We start from the raw sequence: 12,354 nt of genomic DNA on the forward strand, positions 1-12,354 counted from the left end.
AAAGGATAATATGTTGTCTTTTGTCCAAGAGTCTAAGGATTATTCCAATGGTTGGAAAAAACTTTTAATGATACTACACCACGGCAGACGTTGCAGCAGAACGAAAAGACGTTTCAAAAAGCTGTGGAAAAGGAGAGGTTTTTGGCAGAAAAGAGGAGATTGGACATTTGCTTTAAGAAAAGGTTTGACAAAAGGCCAACTAACAGTTTTGTTGTTCAGTTAGGAGAATGGAATAAGGGTGGATTTTCAGACGTGGACATGATTGGTCAAAAGGCATCATCTCAAGCGGATTTGTTTGGTTGGGAAAAAAGCAAAAGCCCAATATCAATGCCCAAGTTGAGGGACCAAAAAAGGCTCAAAGTGAGGGAGGGAATTTTAGGGCAGTAAAGGCCCAAAGTCTGGCTTGCGAATTGCGTAAGGGGAAGAATAAGGAGCCCATTAAAAACAGTTCACATGATTCCACCTTTGAGATCTCAAAATCTTTTTTCTCTATTTTGGCTCGTCCTAGAACCCTAATGATGGGGGAATAGTCAAAGAAGCCAAGTTTTCATGGACAATCGGTGCAATCTTCTGGGGGTTCTACCCCGTGCGGTAATTCGGTGTTGCATCCCTATTATCCTTTGGATAGGAAGGTCGAAAAGAAGTATGAATCACAAGAGGTTGTGGACAAGGTGTGCCAGGAATTAACTTCCATTAGAATCTCAGGGGGGGAGAGAAAGGAACTATATGTGGAGATCATTAAGGGCTTAGAAAAGAGCGATGCAGAATGCATGAAGGAACAGAGGGAGAAAATAATGGGGTCAACATGAATATCATGTCCTTTAATATCAGAGGGTGTGGGAGTGCCATTAAGAGAAGGCGATTAAGGAAGATGATGGATATTGGCCATGAAGATATGGTGTTCTTGCAGGAAACTAAAACCCAAGTGGTGGACTTTAATTTTGTTAGAAGTCTCTGGGGGGCTGATGATTGTGAATGGTCCTGTAAGGAATCGGTTGGAGCTTCAGGGGGCATGATCATTATATGGAAGAAAGGCATAATCAATCCTATTTTCAGCTTTAACACTGAGGGTTCGGTGGGCATTGGAGCAGAGTTTCAAGGTCAGCTATGTTTCTTTGTGAATATCTACTCGTCTTGTCATATTGCCGACAAGCGTCTACTCTGGTCTGAATTGGTGGAACTTAAACAAAAACTCCCGTCGGGGTGGTGGTGCATGGGGGAGATTACAATGCAACTAGAGATGTCAGTGAAAGGTATGGGTGTAGCAGGATCAATAGTAGTATTTCCCATGAATTTAACGAGTTCATAGATGAGTTAGGCCTGGTGGATGTTCCTATTATTGGCAAGATGTTGACCTGGTCCAAAAGGAGGGTAGTGTCAAGAGTCGGCTGGATAGGTTCTTGCTGTTCGCAGATTTGATCGATGAATGGAAGATTGGTGGGCAGAAGGTGGGAGATCGGGACATTTCAGACCACGCCCCAATTTGGTTATCTGTAAACGATAAGGATTGGGGGCCCAAACCTTTCCATGTGATCAATTGCTGGTTTGAGGATAAAGAGTTCAAAACCTTTGCAGAAAGCTCATGGAATACCATTCATGTGTCGGGAAATCAATCTTTTGTGATGAAAGAAAAGCTTAAGATTTTCAGAAACATTCTTAGAAGCTGGAATAAAGAGAAATTTGGTTGGCTTTATCTGAATATTCAAGAAGCTTCAAACAAGATTAACAGGATGGATGGTGACTATCAGGGGTGTAGGGAGGCCAAGGATGATCTGTGGAAAAATCTGCATCTTAAAGAAAGTCTATTACGCCAAAAGTCCAGACAGAAATGGCTGAAGGAGGGAGACCTAAACACAATATATTTTCATCATGCAATCAAAGAAAGAAGGAGGAGAAATAACATCGTAGCTGTGAAACTTGAGGATGGTTCACTTATTAAAGACGTGGCTAGCATTAGAAAAGAGATACTGCTAGAGTTTTAAGGAAGATTCAAGGAGTCTTTGTTTAATAGACCAACTTTAGAAAATGATGACTTCAACAAACTGTCAGAGGAGGATAGAGGAGCTTTAGAGGCAGAATTTTCCAGAGATGAAATCAAAGCCGCAGTGTGGGAATCAGATGGCGAGAAATGTCCGGGTCCCAATGGTTTCAATCTTGGTTTTATTGAAAAATGCTGGAACTTTATGCAGGAGGATATCTACAAGTTGGTTATGGATTTTCACAAATCTGCCTCCCTTCCAAAGGCTATCACTGCCTCTTTCATATCTTTGATCCCAAAAAATGCCAACCCTCAATGTCTCAAGGAGTATCGACCTATCTGCTTGATCGGGTGTTTGTACAAGATTATTTCGAAAATCTTGGCTAATAGAATCAAGCAGGTATTAAATTCAATAATTTCTCCAACCCAATCTGCTTTCGTTCCAGGGAGGCAAATTCTGGATGGGGTGTTAGCTCTAAACGAAATCATAGACCATGCAAAAAAAGGGAAGAAATAGTGTTTTATTTTTAAGGTGGATTTCCAACAAGCGTATGACTGCGTTAGCTAGCAATTCTTGAGAGCACTGTTTGTAAAGTTCGGTTTCGGTAGTAACTGGTGCAGACAGATAGAAGCGTGCGTGTTTTCTAGCTCAATGTCTATTTTAGTTAATGGAAGCCCGGCAGATGATTTCGTTGTTGCTAGAGGCCTTAGACAGGGAGACCCATTATCTCCCTTTCTCTTTACTTTGGTGGCTGAAGTTTTGTCAGTTTTGTTCAATTCCGTCTCGATGTCCGGCTCTTTTGAGGGTTATAGTTTGAACGGTGGGGAGGCAGTAAAACTCCTTCAATTTGCAGACGACGCAGTGATCGTTGGGAAAGCCTCTTGGAAAAATTTGTGGTCAATAAAATTAATCTTCAGAGGGTTTGAATTGTTATCGGGTTTGAAGGTCGATTTCCTTAAAAGCAAAGTGTTGGGAGTGAATGTGGAGGAGTCGGTTTTGGAGGCTGCCTCTCAGTTTTTGTGCTGCAACAGGGAAACGTTACCGTTCAAATTTTTGGGTATCCAAGTGGACATAAATCCTAGGAGATGCGATGCATGGATTTCGGTGATGAGTAACCTGAAGCATAGACTTTCTCTGTGGAAATCCAGGACTTTATCCATGGGTGTTCGTGTAACTCTCCTCAATTCGGTTTTACCCTCGATCCCAATCTACCCCATGTCATTCTATAAGGCGCCTGTCAAAGTGATCAAAGACATTATTCGTATTCAGAGTCGGTTCTTATGGTGTGGGAATGAGGAAAGGAAGGGAATTACTTGGGTTAGTTGGGCTAATGTTTGTAAACCAAAAGAGGAAGGTGGATTGGGGAGAAAGCATATTGGCTGCTTCAAATAGAGCTCTATTGTCAAAGTGGAAATGGAGATTGCTACTTGATGGTGATTCCATTTGGAAAAACATTCTGCAAGCTCGATATGGAGATGTGCAAAAAGAAATGATTATGGGTTCTGATTTCAAGCTGAATAAGAAGGACTCAGTGTGGTGGAAAGATATGATGGCTGATGGTTCGTCTTTTACTAACTCTATTGACTATTTTGCAGGTGCTGTTACTTTCAATTTAGGCGGTGGAGATAAAATTCTGTTCTGGCATGCTAGATGGCTTGGCGGAACACCTTTCAAAAGCCTTTTCCCTTCGCTCTTTTTACTGTCCAGCAATCCACAGGCATATGTTAATGAAATGGGCAGCTGGTTAAGCAGGGATTGGACTTGGGATCTCCACGTTTAATCGGGTTCGATACTGGGCAATCCGGTAGCTCTTCAGGAAGCTCTAGAATTGCTAGAAATTTTAGGTGGTATCAATCCGATCTTGGGAGGAGAAGACTCGATAAAATGGTGGCCAAGCGTGGAAGTTCGTTTCACGGTTAAAAGTTGTTACTCTCGTTTGAGGGATCGTAATTTAGAAGAGACGGTAGATGTGAATACTTTGGAGGCAATTAACAGAATTTGGGGTACTGTGGTTCCGTCTAAAATCAAGGTGTTTGGCTGGCGGTTTTTATTAAATAGACTTCCATCAAAATATCAACTAGTGATAAGGGATATCATTAATAGGGAGGAGGATAAATTATGCGTTTTCTGTTCGGTGAAGAATGAAGATTTAGCTCATTTGGGTTTCTTATGTTCTTTTGCTGAAAAAGTATGGGATAAGATTGTCGCTTGGTTAGATATTAGGATGGTGGTTACTTTGGTTGGCACTGCCCATCTTTCTTACTTTCTCCAAGAATTATAGGGGAGTGTAAAGAAACAGCAGGTTTGCATTATCTGGTTGGCTACGGTATGGTCACTTTGGAACTCAAGAAACAATTTCATCTTCAACAACTCTGATATTGTTCTAGATGAAGTGGTGGTGAACATTAAAATAGTTTCTTGGATTTGGCTTTCGACCGGTGCAAGCAAAGCTTTTATACCTTTTTATTCTTGGTATCAAGCCCCTTTGGTGGCCTTAAAATCTCTTAATTAATTGTTGTAGTATCGGGTTTTGAGTACCCCTAGTACTCGTATCTAATAATGTTCCATCTTGCTTATAAAAAAAAAAAACTTTCATGATCTCAAAACCTAGTATCTATTTAAAAAGTAAACCTTTAAAAGAAGTTTTTTTTCGGCCCTTTTAAAAAAATTTGATTTACCCCCTGTAATATTTGGGCACCCCCTAAACGTGTAAACACGAGGGTGGTAAATCAAAAATATATATTTTACAGGGGGGTATTTTTCCCTCTTAGGGGGCAAAAGACTTAAAATTTTAATATGATAGGGGTGTAATACAAATCTCGCTACTATTGCAGGGGGTGAAAGTCATTTAACCCTTTTTTCCAAGACTCTTCCTTTTCTCTCAAAGATTCTGCCCTCTCATCTCCTTTCTTTGTTTAAATATTTTATTTATATCCCTTTTATGTGATTTCTCTCATGTTGCTTTCTTTGTGGTGTTTTATAGCGTTTTATCTTGTGGCGTAGCTACAAATTTTAGAATCCGGACAAAAAAATTATACTTTATTTTTACTAATTTTACACCTTATTTTTACTAATTTTATCTAAAAAATTTACCGTTGATTTTGTCCAAAAATTTTACACCCTATTTTTATTAATTTTGACCTTAATTTTTTTTTTCAAAATTACTAATTTTGTCTTTTGTGTTGTCTAAAAATCGATGATTAGGTGGGAAATATACAACAAAAAGAGGGGTTGAGTCCGGGCGTGTGCCCGAATTCGCTGGACTGTAGCTCCGCCCCTGGTTTTATCGATGTTTTGTCTCCCTCTTTAGGATTCCTAAATGAGTGTTTCTAATTGTTCTTGATTTTGTCTCCCACTTCAAGAGAGTGAATGTCTCAAATTTCAAATAAACCTTTTTTTTAGAAAATATTTAGTGTTCATAATTTTTTAAGTGAAATTTTTAGTGCATAATTTTCGTATCAAATAAACGTTTCTAAGTCCTTGAGCATTTTAGCACATAAGTGGTTATTAATTGTTTGAGAAAATGAAAGAATTTAATTTTTAGAATATATATCACAAAAACAATAAGCTCTGAAATTTATTAAGTCTGTTGCAATGTGTGTTACTACTAAAATTATCTGTTTATTGTTATATTTCACCAAGTGTGTGAGAATTTTTGTTTGTAAGAAAGTAGTATTTTTTTTACAGGTGTTTGCAATTAGAAAGGGTTGTCTTTTTGTTTGTTGAAAAATGTCCTTTGAATCGGGGTGATTCAAAGTCCTTCATTGTTGTTGGTGTTATGAAAATCAAGGAATTGGTGTACAAAGATCTAACAATAGTGTAGGGGAAGTCTTGGTATGAGGCTTGTACAAAGATCTAACAATAGTGAAAATATCTCATGGGGTGTGAATGAAATAGATGTACCCTTGATTGGTAAGAGGACCTAGTGTACATCTTTGTATTCTTTACTTTTCTACATTTAAATTTTACACTTTAATTCATAAGTTAATTAACATATTTTTGAAAAAAATAAGAACATAAGAACCATCACTTAAAAACTCTATAAATCTGAAAAATCTAATTCACACCTATTAGATTGCACTTTATACTTAGAACTGGCATCTGAGCAGGTTAAGGTAACTAGTTCCTAGATTCAGGTAAAGATGGCTTCCATTAATTCTGTTTTAGAGATGGTGGTAGTAGCAACAAACCTCTCTTCTAATGGATTTTCCTATTAAAAAAACAATAAACCTCCATGTTTTGTTATGAATATTATGATTTTTGGAAAATTCTCATGCAAGCGTATCTTGAAGCCCAAGGAGATGATATATGGGATGATGTTGAAAATGGTTCTTATGTTCATAATACGGTCATCGATATTGTAAAACAAGAAAAAGTAAAAGACTCTTAAAATGATTATGATGATGATTATAAGAAGAAAGTCCTATTTGAGAAGAAGGCAAAAAATATGCTTCAATCAACTCTAGGTATAGATGAATTCTTTCGTATATCTCGTTTTAAAACAACAAAGGAGGTTTGTGATACTTTAGAAGTCACACATGAAAGCACAGAAGATGTAAAAAGATCTAAACTTAACACTTTATCACAAAGATTATGAAATGTTGAAAATGTTTATCAGCTTAAAAAACGCTGTAGTCATTTAGCAAATCATTTGATGGCTCTCGATAAAAAAATTACAAATGATGAATTAAATCTAAAAGTGCTTAGATCTTTAACAAAAGCTTGACAACCAAAGGTAACAACTATTTCAGAAAAGAAAATTCTTTCAAAAATGTTTTTTGCGGAATTGCTCGGTAAACTTCAAGATCATGAGATAGAACTTGAAAAACTAGAAAGACGTGAAGATGAAATAAAGAATTCAAAAAGTCTTACCTTAAAGACTAAAGTAAAAAATCATAATAGTAATCGAGAGGATGAGTTCCCTACTGATGAAGATAATGATCTTATCAAAAGGTTTTAAAAGTTCTTAAGAAAAGAAAAGAAAAAGGAGATCATTCAGAAAGAATCACCAATAAGGAAGGTTACTTACTTTGAATATGGAAAAATAGGACATGTCAAGAGTAAATGCCCTACACTTAAAAAGAAGAATAAATTCAAAAGTAAGAAGGACAGGAGGCTAAAGAAACCATATGTAGTATGGAATGACAAAGAAATAAGTTCATCTTCAGTTGAAGATCATGCATGCAAGGCATTTATGACATCACATCATTCAAGTGATGAAGATCATCAGGTTAGTGACACTGAAATTGATGATAAATTCATATGATGAATTACAAAACTAGAATTAGAAGAAGTAAAAAATTCTACATGCAATAAATGTCAAGATCATGAATCTAAAATTGTTGAATTAAACCAAGTGATCATGAAATATAAAAAATTATAAATTGGTCTAGAAAATGTGTTAAGCAGTCAAATATATTCAGTAGAATGAAACAGTTCTTTTGTCCAAAGATTGACCTCCATAACAAGGTTCTGGTTCATTTAATCATTGAAAAGTTTCTACTGGGCCTGTGTAAGTTTCTCTCTATGCTCTTTGATCTTCTTAACTTCATTACTACTCTTCATATTAAAGCCACACATGATAGGTTGAAGTCTTTTTAACTTTTTCCAAAGAATGTACATAAGTGTGTCTGTCACAATCCCCTTTCAACTATCTTTGACTTTATCCATGAAGTCATCATTCTCAACAGTAATGTTCACACATTTAAACCTTGGTTGTTTGAACTGCCACTTGTGATTGGTATGTGAAATGCTTATCCTCAAAGGTGCATGATCTGAGATATATGTAGGTAGGATTGCAACTTCACTGTTAGGATAAGTAGTGTACTAGTCTGAATTGCAAATAGCTCTATCTAGCCTTGAATAGATAATGTTATTTTTCTATTTATTTGACCAGGTATAGTGACTCCCAGTACCGCATCATGCATCATATTGCACTGGACAAGGAGCCCTACATCATGCATCATATTCTAAATATCACCAAATTGCCCATATTGAACTGGACATCCCCCAACCCTATCAGCCACAGTTATGACATTATTAAAGTCACCTAAGATTATCCAAGGCTCCTTTAAGTTAGCAGCAAGATTTTTTATTTCCTCCCACAAGAGTCTTGTTTTAGCAATTTGGTTATGAACATAAATTGCAATCATCCAGAACCTCTTTTGCCCATCCAGATTATTCACATCACGGTGCGGCATTTGCTCAGAGCGTTTAATTTTATTGACCAACATATGAGTATGCTTCCACATAATATATATTCTCCCATTGGGGTGATGTTCATAGTTATCCAAGCAATTCCAATAGTTACCCACCGTATGTCTAACTTTATTAGCATTGTTTTCTTTAACTCTAGTTTCTAGCAAAATACAATAAGGCACATTCATATTCTTGAGATGGGACCCTATCTCATTGTGTCTTGCTCTTTTATTGATGCCCCTAGTATTCCAAGTCAAAATCATGGGACCTTGGGGTCAAACATTTGTGTCTCAATACCCTTACTTAACACATCAAAACCATTCTTGCATCCTATGCCATAATCATGTGGTTTTTCCCCATTTTCCATTGCATTTTCCTTGGCCTTATGTTTGGGATTTTTTACCATAGTTCAAATAGTTGACTTCATTCTTGTATCTTCAGTAGCAGTATGAGCACTCTCGGCTCCAGTTTCTTTTCCTTCCTCAGGTTGTTGTTGTAGGCTATTCTCCTGTTTTTCCGATTGTTTTTTTACTGTCCCATTCTAGACTACCACTTGTTTAGGCTTTTCACATACATTTCCCACTTTGTTACACTGCTTACAAAAGGGAGGTTTCCATTCATAATAAATATTTTGATGGAATTTGCCTCCTATAAGATATCTAATATTGATGAAATCTTTGAGTTCATTGGTGACATCTACCTCCATTAGGATTCGAGCATAAGAGACCCTTAACTTTTTGGCAGTAAATTCATCAGTCATGAGGGGTTTTTTTATAGCACTAGTGATCCGCTGTCGCGCGCGGGTAAAAAACGAGTATTTTGTAAAACGTAGTACAGCGACAATGGCTCGAGTTGTATCGCAAGGATTCTTGATTTTATTAACTAAAAGCTAAATCGATTAAGGGGGGTTGGTTTGGTCGGAAAAAAAAAAGATTATCAAAAGTGATTATGAAAATAAGCTGTTTTGAAATAAGTGATTATGAAATAAGTCAATCTACCGATCCGGTTCCTACTAATCATCGACTATTATAATTTCACTATCCTAAGCGGATTCCGTTCCCGTTCGATTATAATCTGATCAGCAAGCGCAACAATATTATACCAATTATATTTCCCGTTTGCCGAATTAAGCATTCGGTTAAGCATACAGCGAATTAACGATTAAGCAACGAGTAAACGCAAATAAATTGGAAAACATAATCAATCGAACCAAACAATATATATTATGAATATCAAATTAAGCAAAAGATAAACAACATATATAATTGAAGGAAATTTTATTGCAAAATTATAACAATCTCATAGTTTTTGGAACCTGAATACGGAAGATTAACTCGAAAGGATTAGTTCGCCATGGATCAATTCGTACAAGCTTTGTTTTTTTCGTGAATGGAAGATGGATGAACACTGTCGCGGCTTCTACCCTAAGGGGAAAGAGAACGACCCGTTTTACAAACATCCAGTGAAAGCTACTGGTGTAAAGCTTACAAGACAAGAAATGAGTGATGATCAGAAGAAGCAATTCAGAAATCATCACAAATGTAGGACTGTTTTGCTGAATGCTATCTTTCATGCTGAGTATGAGAAGATATCTAACAGGGAAACTGCCTATGATATATATGAGTCATTGAAAATGACCCGTGAAGGAAATTCCCAAGTCAAGGAGACTAAAGCTCTTGCTCTAATCCAGAAATATGAAGCCTTCAAGATGGAGGACGATGAAAACATTGAGAAGATGTTCTCAAGATTTCAAACGCTAACTGCTGGATTAAGAGTTCTGGAATAAGGCTACACCAAGGTTGATCATGTAAAGAAGATCATCAGAAGCTTGCCCAGAAGATGGGGTCCAATGGTAACTGCATTCAAGATTGCAAAGAATATGAATGAGGTTTCTTTGGAAGAGCTAATCAGTGCCTTGAGAATCCATGAGATAGAGCTGGACGCAAACGAGCCTCAGAAGAAAGGTAAGTCTATTGCATTAAAATCTAATTTTAAAAAATGCACTAACGCTTTTCAGGCTGAAGAAGAAGATTCTGAAGAATCAGAATCAAAAGAAGAAGATAAAATATCCATGATCTCCAGAAGGGTTAATCAACTCTGGAAAAGCAAGCAAAGAAGGTTCAAGAACTTCAGAAGTTCAAAGAAGCCTGAAAGAGGAGAATCTTCTGGTATCAAAAGATCAGATAAGAAAAAAGTTGTCTGTTATGAGTGCAATGAGCTTGGACACTTCAAGAATGAATGTCCAAAACTACAGAAGGAGAATTTCAAGAAGAAGTTTCATAAGAAGAAAGGTCTTATGGCAACATGGGATGATTCTGAATCAGAATCAGAATCAGACTCTGAAGGAGAGCAAGCCAACTTTGCACTAATGGCCACAATGGATGATGGATCAGAATCTACATCAGAATTAGATTCTGAAGAGGTATTTTCTGAACTATCTAGAGAAGAGTTAGTTTCCAGTTTAACTGAACTTCTGAAACTCAAGGCTCATCTTAGTATCAAATAAAAAAAGCTGAGAAAGCAATTTGAATTTGAAACTAAGAAGCTGGAATTGGAAATTTCTGAACTGAAGGAAAAGGTTTTAAAATTATCCAAAGATAGTGGATCTCCTTCTGAATCAGAAAAGTCCATTCCTAGCATGAATCATATTCTGAAAGAATATGACTTGAGTTTTAAGAAGTTTCTATCTAGAAGTATTCGCAGAAGTCAACTTGCTTCTATGATATATGCTATGTCTGGAAACAAAAGAGTCGGTATTGGTTATGAGGGTGAAACTCCATACAAGCTTGATTCTGTGGATGATATGAGAATATCATACAAGCCTCTATATAACCAATTTAAATTTGGCCACTCCCATGATATTAGGCACACCTCACATGCTCAAAGCTTTCACATAACACACACTAAGAAGCATGTGACACAGCCTAAGAAATATCATGGAACTCAGAATAAAAATTATCATGTTGTTCTTCCTGTTAACTATTATGCTAAACCCAAGTTCAATCAAAACTTGAGAAAGACTAACAAGAAAGGACCCAAGAAATTGTGGGTACCTAAGGAAAAGATTATTCCCGTTGCAGATATCCTTAGCTGCAAAGAGGACAAAGCACAAAATGTCATGGTACCTGGACTCTGGGTGCTCGCGACACATGACAGGAAGAAGGTCTATGTTCCAAGACCTGGTGCTTAAATCTGCTGGAGAAGTTAAGTTTGGAGGAGATCAGAAGGGCAAAATTATTGGCTCAGGAACCATAAAGTCTGGTAACTCTCCTTCTATATCTAATGTTCTTCTAGTAGATGGATTAGCTGATAACTTATTGTCCATAAGTCAATTAAGTGAAAATGGTTATCACATAATCTTCAATCAAGAGTCTTGCAAGGCTGTAAGTCAGAAGGATGGCTCAATCCTATTTACAGGCAAGAGAAAGAACAACATTTATAAGACAGATCTTCAAGATCTTAACAATCAGAAGGTAACTTGCCTTATGTCTGTTTCTGAAGAGCAATGGGTCTGACACAGAAGATTAGGTCATGCTAGTTTGAGAAAGATTTCTCAGATTAACAAACTAAATCTTGTCAGAGGACTCCCTAATCTGAAATACAAATCAGATGCTCTTTGTGAAGCATGTCAGAAGGGCAAGTTCTCCAAACCTGCATTCAAGTCTAAGAATGTTGTTTCTTCCTCAAGGTCGTTAGAACTCTTGCACATTGATCTGTTTGGCCCAGTCAAAACAGCATCTGTCAGAGGGAAGAAATATGGATTAGTCATCGTTGATGATTATAGCCGCTGGACATGGGTAAAGTTCTTAAGACACAAGGATGAGTCTCATTCAGTGTTCTTTGAATTCTGCACTCAGATCCAATCTAAGAAGGAGTGCAAAATCATAAAGGTCAGAAGTGATCGTGGTGGCAAATTTGAGAACATATTCTTTGAGGAGTTCTTCAAAGAAAATGGTATTGCCCATGATTTCTCTTGCCCTAGAACTCCACAGCAAAATGGAGTTGTAGAGCGAAAGAATATGACTCTGCAAGAAATGGCCAGAACCATGATCAATGAGACCAATATGGCTAAGCACTTCTGGGCAGAAGCAATAAACACTGCTTGTTATATTCAGAATAGAATCTATATAAGACTTATTCTAAATAAGACTCCTTATGAATTGTGGAAGAACAGAAA

The 12,354-nt window shown here is 37.0% G+C and overlaps 1 protein-coding gene across 1 annotated transcript; it reads left to right on the forward strand.

Annotated features, from left to right (window-relative positions):
• The first annotated feature begins 805 nt into the window (after positions 1-805).
• On the forward strand, positions 806-2,495 carry LOC131604250 (uncharacterized). The gene is made up of 3 exons (XM_058876705.1): positions 806-1,253; positions 1,414-1,926; positions 2,050-2,495. Exons 1-3 carry the CDS (start codon positions 806-808, stop codon positions 2,493-2,495), a joined length of 1,407 nt encoding a protein of 468 aa, XP_058732688.1.
• Positions 2,496-12,354: the final 9,859 nt, after the last annotated feature.

Source organism: Vicia villosa, linkage group LG5 (genome assembly GCF_029867415.1).
Source record: "Vicia villosa cultivar HV-30 ecotype Madison, WI linkage group LG5, Vvil1.0, whole genome shotgun sequence".
Classification (NCBI taxonomy): Eukaryota; Viridiplantae; Streptophyta; class Magnoliopsida; order Fabales; family Fabaceae; genus Vicia; species Vicia villosa.

What these genes read in the sequence shown, in the direction of transcription:
- LOC131604250 (XM_058876705.1), top strand. Translation starts at nt 806, where the DNA reads ATGAATATCATGTCCTTTAATATCAGAGGGTGTGGGAGTGCCATTAAG. An exon ending in ACTAGAGATGTCAGTGAAAG is followed by an intron (nt 1,254 to 1,413) that starts GTATGGGTGTAG and finishes TGCTGTTCGCAG; the next exon opens with ATTTGATCGATGAATGGAAG. An exon ending in AGCTGTGAAACTTGAGGATG is followed by an intron (nt 1,927 to 2,049) that starts GTTCACTTATTA and finishes ACAAACTGTCAG; the next exon opens with AGGAGGATAGAGGAGCTTTA.